Consider the following 20,468-nt stretch of genomic DNA (forward strand, 5'->3'; position numbering starts at 1 on the left):
GGGTTCCACGTGGTGTGAGTGGGGCCGGAGGACTGGGCTGCGATGCGCACCACTAGCGGACAGGGCACAGCCCCAGACGCCTCTACAGGCCCGGGAGCACGCGCCTAGGGCTCCCCCTCCCCTGTGGACGCGCGCCCTCGGCCCACTCGCGCAGGGACAGGGCAGGAGCTTGGGTTGCAGACACTGCCCGGACAACTTCACAGCCAGTCCTGCGGGTTCCGTAGGCCAGCAGAGCGCTGGGGCCGCGCAGTCCCCGGAGCAGGCGGAAGGCGGGACCCCTCCCCTCACCCCACTCCCCCGCCCCGTTTCTCCTCCTCCTTCTCCGGCTCCCCTCCCCCCGCGCCCCCGAGTTCCGCAACCGGGCAGCCAATCCCAGCCGCGCTCCTGCCCGGCTGCTCAGGGTGGTGGCACGGAGCCTGGAGGCGGTTTGGAGAGCTCAATCTTTGCGCCCAGCGGCAGGTAAGGTGCGCGGGGGGGGGATCTGGGTCGCGTCGGGCTTTTCTAAAACCGTCAAGCAGGAGCCTGAAAACTGATGCTAGTGGGAGAGCCGTCACCCGCCCCGCTGCCGGGCCCACGAGCCCTCGGCGCCGCCCACCTCGCCCCGCCCGGGCCCGGCGCGGAGCTGGCGTTCTGGACGCTCCGCTGGCCCGGGATCTCGACGTGCTCCCCGGGGAGGGCCTGTCTCAAGTAAACAAAGACCAACTATTAAAAACATTACATCTATGTTTCATTTGTAAAATGGTGATGGTTTCGGTTTTTATGCAGAGGTATTCGGCTCCTGCTGCGGGCGGGTGTCGAGGGCTCGGCCGGAAGGGAATCCGGGGACCCGCCGCGCTGGGGTTCTGCTCCTCGGTAGGAACCCTGCGTAGGTCCCTTAAGCTCTCCTGGCCGCGCTCTCCTCTTTGGAAACTGGAAAATCTTATTATTTCAGATGTTGTTCTGAGGGTTACATGAATTAAGTGCACTCTTAAAAAAAAAAAACTAAGGCTGAGCTCCCAGCAACAACAGGGTTATCTAGACACAGCTATTTTAAAGTACTGATAACCCTGAATTGTTCCACAAAGGAACTAAGGTAGTTTGCAACAAAATGACGTAGAATAGTAACAAGTCAACATAGAATAAATGTAACCGGATATTGGGAGCAGAGGTAATGTAAGACAGAAAATAAGTCCAGGGGAAAAAATAAAGTGTGAACTTGCTGTGAAAATGGAAATGTTCTGTATTTAATTAATTTACATTTAAAGAGTGTGTGTCTATATGGAAAACAATATGGACGTTCCTCAGAGAACTAAAAATAGAATTATCATATGATCCAGCAGTCCCACTCCTGGGCACATACCGGGGACAAAACTATAATTCAAAAAGATACGTGCACCCCATGTTCATAGCAGCATTATTTACAATAGCCAAAACGTGGGAACAACCTAAATGTCTATCGACAGGTGAATGGATAAAGAAGACGTGGTGCATCTGTACAATGGAATACTACTCAGCCATAAAAAAGAGTGAAATAATGCCATTTGCAGCAACATGAGTGCAACTAGAGACTATTATACAAAGTGAAGTTAAGTCAGAAAGAGAAAGACAAATACCATATGATATCACTTATATGTGGAATCTAAAATATGACACGAATGAACCTACCTACAAAACGGAAATAGATTCACAGACATAGAGATCAGACTTATAGTTGCTAAGGGGGACGGGGAGGGAGAGGGATGGACTGGTATTTTGGGGCTGGTAGATGCAAACTATTACATTTAGAATGGATAAACAAGGTCCTACTGTATAGCACAGGGAACTATATCCAGCCTCCCAGGATAAACCATAATGGAAAAGAATATTTAGAAAAGGACTGTATTTATGTGTATAACTGAGTCACTTTGCTGTATAGCAGAGGCTGGCACAACATTGTAAATCCACTGTACTACTTCAATTTAAAAACAGTGTGTGTCTAGTGGCTGCCTTATAGGACATTGCAGGTCTGTATTGTTTTTCTAGTTGAGTCTCAAATTTGTCTCTAGGAAAGTAAACTTGGTCATTTGCATTGTTCCTGTCGTTTGAAACATACTTCCCTCATTCATTCCTCAAATATGAATGGCCTTGGAGGAAGTAGAGCCATTCCTTATAATTAGCTAGAAAGACAGCTTTCTGTACTTCATTATTAGAGCACCCTGATATATTGCCATGTGAAAGTCTACTCAGTTGAGGAACTGGGGCTGGGAGGGATGGAGTCAGTGAATATGGCATAATTTATAACTTTTTTTAGAGTTTTGAATAAAAATATAAATGTTACCTTTATAGCAAAATTTAAAATATATAGATAAGCAAAAAGAAACAATCGGGCCTCCCTGGTGGCGCAAGTGGTTGAGAGTCCGCCTGCCGATGCAGGGGATACGGGTTCGTGCCCCGGTCTGGGAGGATCCCACATGCCGCGGAGCGGCTGGGCCCGTGAGCCATGGCCGCTGGGCCTGCGCGTCCGGAGCCTGCGCGTCCGGAGCCTGTGCTCCGCAGCGGGGGAGGCCACAGCGGTGAGAGGCCCGCATACCGCAAAAAAAAAAAAAAAAAAAAAAAAAAAAGAAAAAAGAAACAATCACTAAAAATTTCACCACTCAAAGACATAATTGCAGTTAAGATTTTGATGTGTATATTTCCAGACCTTTGCCCCATGTAGCCATTTTATTTTCCTTGGTAGGCCCCAAGGTATCAGCTCCCTCCAAGAAAGGAAAATCCAGTCTGGGGGCAAGGGTCGCTTTTATCTTAACCTTTGGACCTCTCAGGCCAGCACCTGGCCCCATCCGAGAAGGTCACCATCTCCCTAATCCTCCTCCCGTACTTCTGCCAGTGGCCTGGCATTGGGGCAGTGGTTATAGGCATCTGAGAGAGCATTTCGGAGAGGAGGAAAGTCACAGCTGTGGTTCATTCCGCATGAGGAGTAATCCAGGGTTCCTCATCCTTGGCACTGTTGATATTTGGGGCTGGATAACTTTGTTGGGGGAGGGCCGTCCCGTATATTAGAAGATGTTTAGCAGCGTGCCGGCTCACCACCCCCCGCCCCTGCTTCTCATCATGACAATCAGCAGTGTTGGTTGAGACCACTTGGGTTAACGGAAATTGCTAAATTATTCATGACGCTCACTAAAGAGGTTCATATTCCAGTTTGCACGTAGGAGAAGGACTGAGATCGAAAGAGAGGCGTAGCTTAAGCTAAGGAAGCTGTTTAGTCCTGGCTGTACGATTCATTTACGGTGAGATTTTGGTGGGCAAGTATATCAGTTAGGATGGAAACAGGAAAAAACCCACAAAAATGCAAGACACTTTTGAGGGGACTCCATAGAAGAGGGGGTAGGATTCGGGGAACCAGCAAATGACATTGCGACACTGGGGGAGGACGCCTGGCGGGGTGCCATCCCCACCCTGGCCAGAAGGGGCAGGGAAGGGAGTGGGATACCAGAGCTTGGAAGTGGGGGCTGGGTGGGTGGGTGGGAGCCCTGGAGGAGGAGCCGCCCTCCAGGGCTGCTGTGGCCCTGGCAGAATGCGGCCACTGTCACAGCAGCAGCCCAGCAGATGGGGGATAAGTTCACCAGCCTCTCCCTTTGTTACGAGTCCAAGTTCTTACTGTTCAGCTGCATGACAGGCCACTAAATTGAGAGATAAAGTGTTAGGGCAAGGAATAGCAGCTTCTTTGGAAAGCCAGCAGACAGAGAAGATGGTGGCTTGTGTCCCAAAGAACCATCTTACCCCCAAGTTAGAATTCAGGCTTCAGAGGGGAGGGGGTGTGGCAGGTTGTTGCGAACTTCTTGGTGGGCCAGACCGGGAAGGGGATGTTCTTGCAGCTGTCCAGGTAGGTCTGCTGTAAACCTCCAACAAGAGGAATGTGATTCTCTGTTGTGCAACTTTTTATCTCTGTATGAATGAAAATTGTTATACGTTTAAAGGTCAAGCCTGGGAGGCAGAGCCTTGAGAGTGTGCTATCATGTGTATTTCAGGCTGTCGGCAACATTCTTTTACAAAGTAGTAGAGCCAGCATGAGGAAGCACAGGCAGCAGAGCGCAAAGGTGAGAGCTAAAGGAATAGATCCAGTATGGAGTCAGGTTTGTTCTTCCCTGTGACACCTTTCCCCTTCTGTACCCACGGAGCTCCTCCTCTGGCCAGTCCCTAGTGGAAGCTGGAGGGTGAAGCAACCCAGGTGATGCAGCCTGGGGAGGTCAGCCAGCTCCTGAGGGGGTGGGAGCAGGGCCGATGGAGAGCCACCAGAACCACCAGTAGCATGTGATCCAAAGCCTTCTGCCTCTGTAGAATGGAAGTTTGAGGGCTCTAACTCTTAAGGGTTACCAGGGGAGGAAAAGGAGATAGGCAAAAAATGTTTTTTGAAAATTAAAACATATTACACACGCAGGCCACTGCTGCTTCTGACCTCTGACTCTGTTTCAAGCAGTAAGGTCAAGCCATGCTGTTTTAGCTACTGCAGGATTTTTTTTTTCCAGCTTTACTGAGGTATAATTGACCAAAAATTTCTGAGATAAAGTATACAGTGTGATGATTTGATATACAGATACATTATGAAAGTATTCTCTCCAAGTAAATTAACACACATGTTTACTGGTTTTGGTTTTGGTGAGAACATTTAGGTTCTACTCTCAGCAGATTTCAGTTATTCAAGACAGTGTTATCAACTATAGTTACCATTAGATTCTCAGACCTTATTCATTTTGTAACTAAAAATTTGTGCCCTTTTATCAACCTCTTCCTATTTCCCCTATACCCCAGCCCCTGGGAACCACTTTTCTAATCTCTGTTTCTGTGAGTTTGGTGTTTCTTTTTTTTTCTTTTAGATTCCACATATAAGTGATACCATGCAGTATTTGTCTTTCTCTGCCTGGCTTATTTCACTTAGCATAATGCCATCCGGGTTCACCTATGTTGTCAAAAATGACAAGATTTCCTTCTTTTTTAAGGCTAAATGTTTTTCCATATATTGTCATCCCTTGGTATCTGCAGGGGATTGGTTCCAGGAGCCCCCGTGGATACCAAAATCCTTGGATGCTCAAGTCCCTTATATAAAATGGTATAGTACAGTGAATATAGTTCGTTCTTCCTGTCTGTGGATTTCACATCCTCAGATATTGAGGGCTGACTCTATATGGATCACATTTTCTTTTTCCTTTCATCCGTCAACACTTAGGTTGTTTCCAGGTCTTGGCTGTTGTCATAATGCTGCAGTGAACATGGGAGTACATATATATCTCTTCAAAATAATTATTTTGTTCCCTTTGGATATATACCCAGAGGTGGGATTGCTGGATCATACAGTAGTTCCATTTTTAATTTTTTGAGGAATCTCCATGCTGTTGTCCATAGTGGCTATACCAGTTTACATTCCCATCCACAGTGCACAAAGGTTCCCTTTTTTCTACACCCTCACCAGCATTTGTTATCTCTTTTCTTTTTGATAATAGCCATCCTAACGTATGAGGTGATTTCTCTTTATGGTTTTGATTTCAGTTTCCCTCATGATTAATGATGTTGAATGCTGAAAACCTTTTCGTGTACCTATTGACCCTTTGTATGTCTTTGGAAGAATACTTATTAAGTTTCTCTGCCCATTTAAAAAAAAAAAATTTTGGCCGCAGTGCGTGGCATGTGGGATCCTAGTTCCCCGACTAGGGATCGAACCCATGCCCCCTGCAGTGGAAGTGCAGAGTCTTAAGCACTAGACCGACAGGGAAGTCCCTCTGTGCATTTTTAAATTGCATTTGTGGTTTTTGCCATTGAGTTGTATGAGTACCTTGTATATTTTGGATATTAACCCCTTATCAGATTTGTGGTTTGCAAATATTTTTTCCTTTTCTATGGCTTCCTTTGCTGTGCAGAAGCTTTTTACTTTCATGTAGTCCGACTTGTTTATTTTTATTTTTGTTGTCTTTGCTTTTGGTGTCAAATCCAAAAAAATCATTGCCAAGACCAAAGTGAAGGAGCTCACCCTTTATGTATTCTTCTAGATTTACAGTCTCAGATCTTAGGTGGTGCCATGCAAACTTAAGGATTGCTTTTTCTATTTCTGTGAAGAATACCATTGGAATTTTGATAAGGATTGCTTTGAATCTGTAGACCACTTAGGGTAGTATGGACTTTTTTTTTTTTTTTTTTTTTTTTTTTTTTTTGGTACGCGGGCCTCTTACTGCTGTGGCCTCTCCCGTTGCGGAGCACAGGCTCCAGACGTGCAGGCTCAGCGGCCATGGCTCATGTGCCCAGCCGCTCCGCGGCATGTGGGATACTCCCGGACCGGGGCACGAACCCGTGTCCCCTGCATCGGCAGGCAGACTCTCAACCACTGCGCCACCAGGGAAGCCCTGGACATTTTAATAATATTAATTCTTCCAATCCATGAGCACAGAATATCTTTTCATTTATTTGGGTCTTTTTCGATTTCTTTCATTCGTGTCTTATGGTTTTCATTGTAAAGATCCTTTTTTTTTTTTTTTTTTTTTTTTTTTTTTTTTTTTGCGGTATGCGGGCCTCTCACTGTTGTGGCCTCCCCCGTTGCGGAGCACAGGCTCCGGACGCGCAGGCTCCGGACGCGCAGGCTCAGCGGCCATGGCTCACGGGCCCAGCCGCTCCGCGGCATATGGGATCCTCCCAGACCGGGGCACGAACCTGTATCCCCTGCATCGGCAGGCGGACTCTCAACCACTTGCGCCACCAGGGAGGCCCTAAAGATCCTTTTTTAATTGAAGTTTTGTTGATTTCTGCTGTACAGCAAAGTGATTCAGTTATACATACATATACATTCTTTTTTATGTATTCTTTTCCATTACAGTTTATCACAGGATATTGAATATCGTTCCCTGTGCTATACAGTAGGACCTTGTTGTTTGGCTCAGCCTTTCTTACCTGTTTTGATGTGGATATTTTCTCATTCACCAGATATGTAGGAGTCGCTAAGCTAGTTTCTGGATCTCCTTCAGAAGGGATTGCTCCCAGTGTAGCTGTACATTCAGTGTGTCTGTGGCAGAAGGGGAGCTCGGGAGCCTTCTGTGTTGCCATTTTGGTCAAATTTACTGCAGGATTTCTTTAAACTTCTTAACCCTGCATATTCCAACTCAGTTGTGCTGTTTGGTGCACTATTATAAAACATATCTTTGCTGGTGCCTGAATAAACAGTTGGATATTTCCTATATATCTTGTACAGAATGATTTTTCTTGTAGCTTAACTGTTTACTTTTTTTCAGTTACCATAGAAACCACATCATAATACCTCAGAGTTTGAAAAGGGCTTATAGTTTCTCACCTGATAACTGAGAATGTGCAGCATCTTAAAAAAAATGCCTGAGAAATATATACATGTATCAAATTATCATAAGTACAGCTTAAACTTATAGGATGTTATCTGTCAATTACATCTCTATAAAGCTGGAAGAAAGCTGCATAGGAAAACAAAATAGGCACAAAACAGCAGAAAAGCATCACGTGCTCAGTGTAGAGCATAACATGATTTACGCAATTAACATCAAGGTCACAAATAACACACTGTGAAATCTTGCTTATAAAAAAAAATCTTGACTGATCTGCTAAGGAAAGAAAATACATTCTTTCTAGCGAGTTTTTAAATTGTTAAAGACAAAAGTTACATTTACAGGGATTCCTTCTGGGTGGAAGATTTATATTCCTTTGGCCCCCACCACACACACCTGTCATTTGTGCTGTGCTCGGATGTTCCAGCAGTTTGTCGTTTCCAAAAGCACTTGGCCAGGGGCTTCGCTTCCCTGGTGGTGCAGTGGTTGAGAGTCCACCTGCCAATGCAGGGGACACGGGTTCGTGCCCTGGTCCGGGAAGATCCCACATGCCGCGGAGCGGCTGGGCCCGTGAGCCATCGCCACTGAGCCTGCGCGTCTGGAGCAAAGCACTTGGCCAGAAAGAACTAGTCTTTCAGCAATAGGAGACCAAGGTTTTGACCTGGACTTTCTGGGGGATTAGTGCCTAATGACATGTATAGGCCCCCCTGGAATGTCCTGGTCTCATCCCACTTTTAAAATTTAGTTGCACTGCTGTTGCATTGTTTGCAGTTATTTGAGTTAATAAGCTGCTCTTTTAAAGAATGGACACACCGTGGTAAGCCTAAATACAGGATACCAGATGTTCATTCCTTAGTAGGAGTGCTTCGACTCCTGGTATAACATTTCTCTTCTGTTATATCAAGAACACTCTCAATAAAAGGCAAAAGGTTTTGAAATGGCCACGAGAAGGAACAGGAGGTACATGGAGCAGGTGGGAGGGGCTTGAAAGTTGGGGTGGGAAGGACAGTGCCTTCTGTTTGGAGAGAGTGCCACGGAAAGCTTTACCTGTTCAGCACTGTTGTGCCTGGCGTCTCAGGGCAGCAGCTTTACTAGCTCTGATAACCTGAGCTTTGTCCTAGTTCATGTGTGTCTGTCTGCCCCTGAGAGAACCAGAAGAGAAGCTAATAACCAACCTCCAGTTAACCAAGCCAAACATGGAAGAAAGCTAAAGCAAAGGAGAACAAAATAATAGAAGTGAGTTAGAATTTATGGCACATCAGCACTGGAAGAGTATGTAGGGGTCATTTAACTTTGTCTGAGCTCATCCCCCCAACCCCCAGCTTTTTCAAGGTGCAGGAACCAAGTTGCTCACAGACCATGTGCCCTGGCCCCTGTCACAGAGCTAGTGGGTACCCAGGCCAGGTCTAGAACTAGTCTCTTCTTTCAAAAATTTATTTTATTGAAATATAGTTGATTTACAATGTTGTGTTAATTTCAATTGTACAGAAAGTGGTTTAGTTATACATGTATACACATTCTTTTTCATATTCTTTTCCATTATGGTTTATCACAGGATATCGAATATAGTTCCCTGTACAGTAGCACTGTGTTGTTTATCCATTCCATATATACTAGTTTGTATCTGCTAACCCCAAACTCCCAATCCATCCCTCCCCTACACCCTCTTCCCCTTGGCAACCACAAGTCTGTTCTCTATGTCTGTGAGTCTGTTTCTGTTTCGTAGATAAGTTCATTTGTGTCACACTTTAGATTCCACATATAAGTGATATCATATGGTATTTGTCTTTCTTTTTTGAACTTACTTCACTTAGTATGATAATCTCTAGGTCCAATTCCCAGAGGGTAGCTTGTCTGCTGCAGGAGATACGGGGGAAGGAGAAACCTATTTGAAAATGCTTTAAGCAGGTTATTTATGCAAAAGTGTCGACTTTTTTCCTTTAACTGTCTAGTGAACCACCGCAGCCTGAGCTGTTATTTGTAATTATGCAGTAATTCAGGAACTAACTTGAGATTCTTTTTTTTTTCATCTTTATTGGAGTATAATTGCTTTACAATGGTGTGTTAGTTTCTGCTTTATAACAAAGTGAATCAGTTATACATATACATGTATTCCCATATCTCTTCCCTCTTGCGTCTCCCTCCCTCCCACCCTCCCTATCCCACCCCTCTAGGTGGTCACAAAGCACTGAGCTGATCTCCCTGTGCTATGCGGCTGCTTCCCACTAGGTATCTGTTTTACGTTTGGTAGTGTATATATGTCCATGCCTCTCTCTCGCTTTGTAACAGCTTACCCTTTCCCCTCCCCATATCCTCAAGTCCATTCTCTAGTAGGTTTGTGTCTTTATTCCTGTCTTACCCCTAGGTTCTTCATGACATTTTTTTTCTTAAATTCCATATATATGTGTTAGCATATGGTATTTGTCTTTCTCTTTCTGATTTACTTCACTCTGTATGACAGACTCTAGGTCTATCCACCTCACTACAAATAGCTCAATTTCATTTTTTTATGGCTGAGTAATATTCCATTGTATATATGTGCCACATCTTCTTTATCCATTCATCCGATGATGGACACTTAGGTTGTTTCCATCTCCAGGCTATTGTAAATAGAGCTTCAATGAACATTTTGGTACATGACTCTTTTGGAATTATGGTTTTCTCAGGGTATATGCCCAGTAGTGGGATTGCTGGGTCATATGGTAGTTCTGTTTGTAGTTTTTTAAGGAACCTCCATACTGTTCTCCATAGTGGCTGTACCAATTCACATTCCCACTAGCAGTGCAAGAGTGTTCCTTTTTCTCCACACCTACAAGCAACTCTATGCCAATAAAATGGACAACCTGAAAGAAATGGACAAATTCTTAGAAATGCACAACCTGCCAAGACTGAATCAGGAAGAAATAGAAAATATGAACAGACCAATCACAAACACTGAAATTGAAACTGTGATTAAAAATCTTCCAACAAACAAAAGCCCAGGACCAGATGGCTTCACAGGCGAATTCTATCAAACATTTAGAGAAGAGCTAACACCTATCCTTCTCAAACTCTTCCAAAATATAGCAGAGGGAGGAACAGTCCCAAACTCATTCTATGAGGCCACCATCACCCTGATACCAAAACCAGACAAGGATGTCACAAAGAAAGAAAACTACAGGCCAATATCACTGATGAACATAGATGCAAAAATCCTCAACAGAATACTAGCAAACAGAATCCAACAGCTCATTAAAAGGATCATACACCATGATCAAGTGGGGTTTACTCCAGGAATGCAAGGATTCTTCAATATACGCAAATCAATCAACGTGATACACCGTATTAACAAATTGAAGGAGAAAAACCATATGATCATCTCAATAGATGCAGAGAAAGCTTTCAACAAAATTCAACACCCATTTATGATAAAAACCCTGCAGAAAGTAGGCATAGAGGGAACTTTCCTCAACATAATAAAGGCCATATATGACAAACCCACAGCCAACATCGTCCTCAATGGTGAAAAACTGAAAGCATTTCCACTAAGATCAGGAACAAGACAAGGTTGCCCACTGTCACCACTCTTATTCAACATAGTTTTGGAAGTTTTAGCCACAGCAATCAGAGAAGAAAAGGAAATAAAAGGAATCCAAATCAGAAAAGAAGAAGTAAAGCTGTCACTGTTTGCAGATGACATGATACTATACATAGAGAATCCTAAAGATGCTACCAGAAAACTACTAGAGCTAATCAATGAATTTGGTAAAGTAGCAGGATACAAAATTAATGCACAGAAATCTCTGGCATTCCTATATACTAATGATGAAAAATCTTCTTTTTTCTTTAAGTGGCTTCCCCTAGAGAGACATACCATATATTTCTGGGTGGGAAGGCTGAATGAGTGATGCTAATTTAATTTACAAATTTGATGCAATCATAGGCACAGTTCCTATGGAAATTTTTTTTTTTAACTTGACAGAGCTGTTCTAAACTTCATCTAGAAGTCTGAGCGAGCAAGACTAGATAAGAATACTGAACAAGTTAGTGAGAGAACTTGAACTACCAGAGAGCAAAACATATTGTAAAGCCACAGTCAGGTAAACAACATATTATAGGCATGGGAAGCCGGGTCAGTGGCACAGCCCAGAAGGTGAAAGAATAACCATATGCATAAGAATTTAAGTATGAGCCATTGGGGGAAAGAATGAAAGAGTCAGTAAATGATGTGAGAACAACTCAACTATTTGGAGAGATTACAGGAGAGTCTTATCTCATGCCATATACCAAAATATAATTTAGATTGATTAAAACTAAACATATAAAGGGGAAAAAAGTTAAAAATCTAAGCGAAAATTAAAATGTATATGTCTTTCTAAACATAATACTAAAAGTCAGAAACTTAAAGGCTTTTAGGCTTTTAATATTATTTAAAATATTTTCAATATTGTTAAAAATATTAAACCCTTGAAATAAAAAACAAACCAGAGTAAATCTTCTTGCACCCCAATGTTTATTGCAGCACTATTTACAATAGCCAAGACATAGAAGCAGCCTAAATGTCTACCAATGGAGGAATGGATAAAGAAGATGTGGTACATATATACAATGTAATATTACTCAGCCATTATAAAGAACAAAATAATGCCATTTGCAGCAACATGGATGGACCAAGAGATTATCATACGAAGTGAAGTTAGTCAGACAGAGAAAGACAAATATTATATAGTATCATTCATATGTGGAATCTAATTTTAAAATGATACAAATGAACTTACTTATAAAACAGAAACAGACTCACAAATTTCTAAAACAAACTTAACAGTTACCAAAGGGGAAACGTGGAGGGAGGGATAAGTTAGGAGTTTGGGATTAACATACACACACTACTGTATATAAAATAGGTAACCAACAAGGGCCTACTGTACAGCACAGGGAACTCCACTCAGTATTTTGTAATAACCTATTATTATGGGTAAAGAATCGAAAAGAGAATGAATATTTGTATGTGTATAACTGAACCACTTTGCTGTACACCTGAAACAAACACAACATTGTAAATCAACTCTACGCCAATAAAAATAAATAAATAAAAATGAAATACACTAGAGTACAGGGGAAAAAAGTAAATCTTCTTGTTATAGGGTTAGGTCTTAGATCTTTTAGAATGTATTAAATGTAGAATAAAGTTCTCCCTGGGTTCTGTTCAGACTTTAACGGGTCTTGGCAGGACAGTGGGGAGGAAGAGAGAGATGTGTGATGGGCAGGGAGGGTGCTGAAAGGTGGCCTGGGGTTGCTGCCTACCCCAACAGTGCCATCTTATTACAAGGGAAGTTGAAAGTTGGAGAAGATGTATGGAAAGAATCCTGGCCAGGATACCCCTGTTGAACGTGCTTTATAAGTAATAATGCAATTCACCCTGGTAATCGACCGCTGGTGCCTAAGGTGGTAAGGTTTCTAGGTGGGGTCCTTTCTCATCCATGTGCATCTCTGCAAATTGGTTTGGTTTTGTTTTGCTTTCCCCAGATTCTGTGGGAAAGGTAGTAAAGTTCATAAGTAATGTTTTATTGACTTTTTATAGGAAACCTTTTCTGGAAGTTGTTATTAGAAAGGGAAGGCAAGCAGCAGTAATGTTTCTACAAGAACAAGGGCTCAGGGCAATTTAGTGATTTCTCCTGTGGGGACTGGAGACGGAATTGGAAAGCAGTGGTTATTACAAGATTCTGACTATACCAAGAGTTCCCTGTGCTCTACAGGAGGTCCTTGGTTATCTATTTTACGCATAGGAGTGTGTATCTGTTGATCCCAAACTCCTCATTTATCCCTCCCCACCCATTTCCCCTTTGGTAACCATAAGTTTGTTTTCTGTGTCCGTGAGTCTATTTCTGTTTTGTAAATTAGTTCATTTATATCATATTTTAGTGTGATATCTTATGATATTTGTCTTTCTCTGTCTGCCTTACTTCACTTAGTATGATCATCTCTAGGTCCATCCATGTTGCTGCAAATGGCATTATTTCTTTCTTTTTTATGGCTGAGTAATATTCCATTGTATATATATGTACCACATCTTCTTTATCCATTCATCTGTTGATGAATTTTTAGGTTGCTTCCGTGGCTTAGCTGTTAATATATATATATATATATATCACATATATGTATAATATATATATAATATGTATGTATATGTGTGTATATATAACTAAATGACTTTGCTTTACACCTGAAACTAACACAGCACTGTAAATTAACTGTACTGCAATAAAAAGGTTAAATCTTGAAAAACAAATTTTTAATTAAAAAAGAAAAATGGGGGCTTCCCTGGTGGTGCAGTGGTTGAGAGTCCGCCTGCCGATGCAGGGGACACGGGTTCGTGCCCCGGACCGGGAAGATCCCACATGCCGCGGAGCGGCTGGGCCCGTGAGCCATGGCCGCTGAGCCTGTGCGTCCGGAGCCTGTGCTTCGCAACGGGAGAGGCCACAACAGTGAGAGGCCCGCATACCGCAAAAAAAAAAAAAAAGAAAGAAAAATGGGAAGCAGTGGAATTGCTAGGTCAGAGTTCGCTTGCTCACATTTGGAATTTTAATAGATGTTGCTAAATTGCTGTCTGTAGAGATGACACCTACCTATAGTTCCCCAGTAATAGGTAGGAGTTCCCTGGTGGTCCAGTGGTTAGGGCTCTGAACTTTCACTGCTGGGGCCTGGGTTCATTCCCTGGTTGGGGGACTAAGCTGTGCGGCAAGGCCAAACAAACAAACAAAGAAACAATCCGAGATATTTGACCAACACGTGGCACATGTTTTGATCTCTGTCAGTGTGACTGAGCATCTAGGTAAAGTCATTTCACAGCTGAGGTTGAGCACTGTTTTCAGAGTCACCAGAGTTTCCTTGTTTGGGAATCAGAGAGCCTTTTAGAGCTGGAACAGACCTTAGAGATGAAGTCCAGCCATTCAGCCTACACATGGAGAACCTGTTTGGCTGTGGTCACTTGGCTAGTCCATGACCGAAGCCAGACCAAACCCCAGGTCTTTTATTTATCATAAAAGCTCTCTGGGTGTGTGTAAGACAGTCCTGGAAAGGTCCCTGGGGCAGTCTGGGTTTGGCTCCATAGCCAGGAAGCTGGAAGTTACAGCACAGGGCCACAACACCGTGACTGTAAGGCCAAGTGCTTTAACTCACCCTGAACTTCAGATCCCTCATCTGTAAAATGGAGTTGATATTAGCCTTTTTGCCAAGGTTTCAAAGATTAGGATTCATGTAGATAAAGCAGCTGACACAAGTTGTCTCACAGCTGTTATCATCCTCCTCATATTTCGTTATCTGACTTCCCCACCCACATGTAGGGGACACTTAACACTAACATTCTTCTTTTTTTTTTTTAAGTTTTATTAGGACACGGCCAGACCCAGTTGTTACACATTGTCTATGGCTCTTCCCTTGCCTGTTTCTTTTTTTTTTTTAAATAAATTTATTTTATTTATTTATTTAGTTATTTTTGGCTGCTTTGGGTCTTCGTTGCAGTGCGCGGGCTTCTCATTGCGGTGGCTTCTCTTGTTGCGGAGCACGGGCTCTAGGCGCTCGGGCTTCAGTAGTTGTGGCACACGGGCTCAGTAGTTGTGGCTTGCGGGCTCTAGAGCACAGGCTCAGTAGTTGTGGCACACAGGCTTAGTTGCTCCGCAGAATGTGGGATCTTCCTGGACCAGGGCTCGAACCCGTGTGTCCTGCGTTGGCAGGTGGATTCTTAACCACTGAGCCACCAGGGAAGCCCTGCATCATTCTTTTAAGTATACAGAAGCATCCGTTCTAGTATAAGAGGGGACCTTGGGGGTTGGCAGTGTTCTTTAGAGAAACATTACTGGTGTGATGTCCCCAGGGGGGCCAGTGACCACCTGCCGGTGTCAGATCAGACACTGGCCTGGGTGCCCTCACTGGAGGGCACAAGGTGGTGAAGGCATTTGGGGAAGATGGGGCCAATGGGACAGGAAGTGGGGGGAGAAGGGGTGTGGCCAGGGAGAGTGTCGGCAGGGAGTTTGAGGAGGTGCCACCAAGGTCCTGAACCTCTGCTTTTGTCTTCGCAGCTCCTGCAGAAAGAGACCAAGATGAACGCAGAGGTGAGTCCTCTAAAAGGACCCGTTTAAGGATGCTTTTTTTTTGTAGTGTCCCTCATTTCTCCTTCACAGAGTGTCTTCTTTCCTCCAGAGTTTTTGGAAACATCGGCACAAACTTGAAAACGTGTCCCCTCCTTCCTGCCGCCACACATGGCTCCAGGTGATATGGGAAGAGTTAGGCTCCTCTGAGTTCTTATCTGTGTCAGTCCAGCTTCAGTTAGATAAGGATTTATCTACTTCAGTTTATCCTGAAACAACACTCATGGGTTAGGGGTAGAGTGGGCCGGGCCCTGGGGGCTGCTGGGCCCTTGTGTTATTCTGGGGACACTTAACCCTGCTTACAAGGACCTTTCTCTGCATCATCTCCCTGTCATCTCACTTCCACCGAACCTGTTCTTCGATCCAACGAGATACCTAGTCTCTTTGTCCCTTTGTTGTTTCCTGACCCATCAGCCCCTCCTGCTCTCACTCCCTTCCAGGTCCAGCGTAGATCGTGGGGTCCATCTCTTCAACTGCTATTGTGCTCACATCTCCAACTGCTTCTCCCCTTGTCCTCTTGATCCCCCATGGCCAACCCAGAGGCTGTCCCCACAGGATGGTGGTCTTGGGTGAGTGGCACAGCTTCATGCTGTTTGCGGCTGTCAGAGGTCTCAAGACCTCATCTGGGTGCTCAGCACGCCCACCAGGCCCCCTCCGGAGCCCCAGGCATCCCTCTTTTCCTTTGCCCTAAACAGCCAGGTCTGGTCTTCCTGACTCCTCCCAGCTCCCTCCTCACTCTTAGCACCTGGGTCACCTTTTACTTTACGGAGAAAAACTGGAACCATCAGCCATCATCTCTCTCAACTCCTGACTCCCGGGTTGTCTTGTTCCTTTTTTCATAGTGGAAGGGATGCTTCTCAGTGACAGAGCTCCAGGCTGCGAGTACAGGAAAACACAGTTTAAGGTGGTTTTTATCCTGGAAGTCCAGATGGAGGGCAGGCTTCAGGGCGGGTTGATCCAGTGGCCATCTTATCAAGGACGTCCAGGATCTTGTCATCTCTCTACTCTCATCCAAGTGTTGGCTTCATCCTCGAGCTAGCGTCCCTCAGGGTTCTAGGATGGCTGCCAGCAGGGGTTGAGACTACGTGCTTCCTCATTCACTCTGAGCGGGAGAAAGACGTGGCTTCCTGCAGCTCTCCCGGAAAAGTGGGAACCTCCTTTCCTGAAGCCTCCACCAAACTCCTGCTTAAGTCTTGCTGGCCAGAACCAGGTCACATGCCCATTCCTGGACTAATTAGTGTGTCAGAGGAGCCAGGATTTTGCCAACTGGCTGAGACTAATCAGTCCCACCTGGTGCAGCTTCCCCCTCTACCCCAGGGCTGGATCTGGGAAGAAGGAAGGCGAGTGGACACTGGGAAAGGACCCACTGCATCCCGTCCCAGACATTTCTGGTGAAAGCGTATTGACTGAAAAACATGCACACCTAAAAGTTGAGAATTATGTTTTATTCTGCTGACTTACGGAGGACTTAAGCCCAGGATACAGCCTCTCAGTAAACTCTGAGGGACTGCTCCAAAGAGGGAAGGGACAAGCCAGGATATATAGGGTTTTTTGCCCAAAAAAAGACCCCCAGGCAATTGGGGGTTTAACAGTAATCAGAAGATTACTGTTAAAGGAAAACAGACATCTCAAGTTAATGAATTTATCACTTTTCTATGTATGGGAAGACGCAAGAGTCTAGGCTTATTGAAATCATTCCTTTGATAGGCACCTTAGCTATCTAGGGTGCCTGAGAGCAGTATCCTGCTCTTTCCCATCCTCAGTCCCCTCAGGATGCACCTCGGGGGCAGCTGCAGTGGCTGAGGGCTTGATGGCCTCAATAGCCTTTCTTTACTGAAATGTCCACAGTCTGAATTGCAGACTCTGCTGCCTGTTCAGACCTTGTACCACCTCCCTGATTACCTCCTTGACCGGCTGCACTGTTGGGCTCATTTCTAATCGATCTTTCCCATCAACATTTCCAACTGCTTTAGTTTTTACTTTCTTCAGAACAAAGCAACACATGAGGTCCTGTCAAACTACCATAATCCTATTTTTCTCATTCCCTTCAGAAACTTACCTTTAATAGTAGTTTTTTGATATAATTCAAATAGATACGTGCACCCCTATGTTCATAGCACTGTTCACAGTAAACAACCTAAATGTCCATTGACAGAGGAATGGATCAAGAAGATGTGGTACATGTATACAATGGAATACTACTCGGCCATAAAAAAGAATGAAATAATGCCATTTGCAGCAACATGGATACAACTAGAGATTATCATACTAAGTGAAGTAAGTCAGAAAGAGAAAGACCAATAGCATATGATATCACTTACATGCGGAATCTAAAATATGGCACAGGAGAACCTATCTACAGAACAGAAACAGACTCACAGACATAGAGAACAGACTTGTGATTGCCAAGGGGGAAGGGGTGGTGGGGGAGGGAAGGACTGGGAGTTTGGGGTTAGCAGGTGCGAACTATTATATACAGGATGGATAAACAACAGGTCCTACTGTATAGCACAGGGAACTCTAGTCAATGTCCTGTGGTAAACCATAATGGAAAAGACTATTAAAAAAAGAATGTAGATATGTGTAAGACCAAAACAAAATAACTTTAAAAAAATTTAGTTGTGTAATAATGTCAGTACACAGACCTAGTACAAAACTCAAAAGGTATAAAGAAAACATTAAATAGTCAAAAGCGAGTCTCCCAACTACCCCATCCCCCCAGCCTCCTCCACCCCAGGGCTGGCCTCTCTTAACCATTTTCTGGGGCCTCTGCCGCCTTATCCAAAGGCCCTGTAACTCACTCTAATTCTCATGTTCTTGGAAGTTGTGAAAAAAAAAAGAGTAAACACTTAGCATTAATATTAAGCTCATAGAACCTGGCCTGGTAAGAATTCTATCAATCATCAGCCACCCCTTCTGTTCTATAATTTTGACCTTCCCTTTAGTGCCTTTTCTCTCTCAACCTTTTAAAAATATTCCCAGACCTTGGGTCCCCCTCTCACTACTCTGCCTTAAACACCCTGTGACCACCTTCTAGTGGTGGTGGTCTCCCTTCTCACTTCCCTCTCCTGTCTCATCCCAGGGCAGCCTGACATGGTCCTCGCTGCTCCAGTAAAACTTCTCAGAGCTCTCTCTCTGGAAGTGATAGCTCCCTCATGTGAATTTCCATCACCCTTCATTTATCACTTCTTTTGTTACCTTCCGTTCTTTGACTTGGAGTAGAACTGTCTGTGTGCCTTGTTCATCTTCGCATCCCCACAGCACCTGGCATGATGCCTCAAACACCGTGTTTCCTCACTAAATGGCAGTTGACTAAATGATGGGATGATTCAGAGACTGTTTAGTCATCTTGTGATACATTCCAGAGCTTGGGTGGATCAGGAAAAATGTAGAGGAAGGAAAACTTGCAGAGACTTGAGGCTGGCTGGAGAGGGAGGGAGGAGCAGGGTCTCAGCCGTAATCAGCCCTTTGGTCTCAGAGGATTTGTCCAGTGCAGGAATGACTCCCAGGATTTCCAGCATGTCAGGACAGAATTTGCAGAGCCACTGGCCTTTGCCCGGAAGTTCAGAGCACAGCCAGTCAGGTGGGTTGGGTGGTTGGAATCTAGCACAGAACATGATGACACAGGTCAGGGTGGGACGGCCAGGTGGAAATGCCCAGTTCTCATTTCTTCCTGGGACTGGAGCTTGGAGGAGAGGATGGCTCGCAGCACATGATGTGGGAGACTTCAGCATAACGGTGGTCCTGGAAACCTTAAAAGTGCGAGACATCCCTCCCCCACTCTGGGAATATGGGGAAAAGAGAAGAACAGAAGGACAGGATTGAGCACTGGGGAATGTGCAACACTAGGGTGCAGGATGAAGTGTGAGAAGGAAACCTCACCGTGAGACGAGGGAAGACAGGGAAGGAGCGAATTTAAAGAAGGTCCCCTTGAGTGTCAAATACGAGTTGAGGTCCAGGAGAATGCCGCTGAGGGAAAGCCCTTGAACTTGGCAGTGAGAAGATCTGAGATGCCCTGTGATACGGCAGAGAGGTGTGGTAGTGAAAACCAGCTTACAGTTGGGCTAGAAGGGTGAGTGGAGGAAGCAGATGCGGCCCGGGGGTATGAGCAGCCGGCTGATTTGGGGGCAGTGGACAGGCCACGGGCAGGGACGGAGCGCACTGAAGACCAGGCAGCAGAGGCTGCCCAGCTCTGTAGCTGGAGCCTAGGACAGGAGCAGCGAGTAAGCCCAAGGCTGTACAAACTGTAGAGCTCTCATCTGCTCAGAGCATCCCTCGGATTTGTATATCTATTTTAAGTGTTTGTATTTTGGATAACATGCATTCACATGATTCAAAGTTTTAAAGAATTTAGGGAAAAAAAAAAAAGATTTACTCTGGGAAGACCTCTTCTTTCCCAGCTACTCTGTTATGCTCCCAGGCAACCAGTGCTACTGGTTTCTTGGCTATCCTTTCAGAGAGATTCTAAACATATACAAGTATTTTTTCCCTTCAGCTGCCTCGCCCCCTTGTTGTTTTTTTTTTACACAAACTAGAGCACATATCTTACACTGGTCTGTATTTTGCTTTCCTCAGCCAACAATATATCTTGGAGATCAGTCCCCTCCAATACATAAAGAACTTCCTTGTTCTTTTTTTTTTTTTTTTTTTTTTTTTTTTTTTGCGGTACGCGGGCCTCTCACTGCTGTGGCCTCTCCCGTTGCGGAGCACAGGCTCCGGACGCGCAGGCTCAGCGGCCATGGCTCACGGGCCCAGCCGCTCCGCGGCATGTGGGATCTTCCCGGACCGGGGCACGAACCCGTGTCCCCTGCATCGGCAGGCGGACTCTCAACCACTGTGCCACCAGGGAAGCCCCCTTGTTCTTTTTTACAGCTGTGTAGCATACCATAATTGTATAACCAGTCTGCTATTAACAACATATACATTATTTTCAGTCTTTTGCTGTTACAAGCAAGGCTGCAATAAACCTGGGTCATTTTACTTGCATATATGCTTTAGAAATGGATTTCTCTGAGCAAAGAATATTTGTGTGATAAACATTGCCAAG

The 20,468-nt window shown here is 44.6% G+C and overlaps 1 protein-coding gene across 2 annotated transcripts in view; it reads left to right on the forward strand.

Annotated features, from left to right (window-relative positions):
- Positions 1-109: 109 nt before the first annotated feature.
- Positions 110-20,468, forward strand: part of BLVRA (biliverdin reductase A) — a 60,070-nt gene continuing 39,711 nt past the window's right edge. The window contains exons 1-3 of one of the 2 annotated variants that reach the window (XM_060108583.1): positions 110-459; positions 3,990-4,058; positions 15,353-15,385. In XM_060108583.1, coding sequence (XP_059964566.1) covers positions 4,029-4,058; positions 15,353-15,385 — 63 coding nt within the window. In that variant the 5' untranslated portion in view covers positions 110-459; positions 3,990-4,028. The remainder of the gene's footprint in view (positions 460-3,989; positions 4,059-15,352; positions 15,386-20,468) is intronic. The other variant, XM_060108582.1, reaches the window with a different exon arrangement.

This window comes from Mesoplodon densirostris, chromosome 9 (assembly GCF_025265405.1).
Source record: "Mesoplodon densirostris isolate mMesDen1 chromosome 9, mMesDen1 primary haplotype, whole genome shotgun sequence".
Classification (NCBI taxonomy): Eukaryota; Metazoa; Chordata; class Mammalia; order Artiodactyla; family Ziphiidae; genus Mesoplodon; species Mesoplodon densirostris.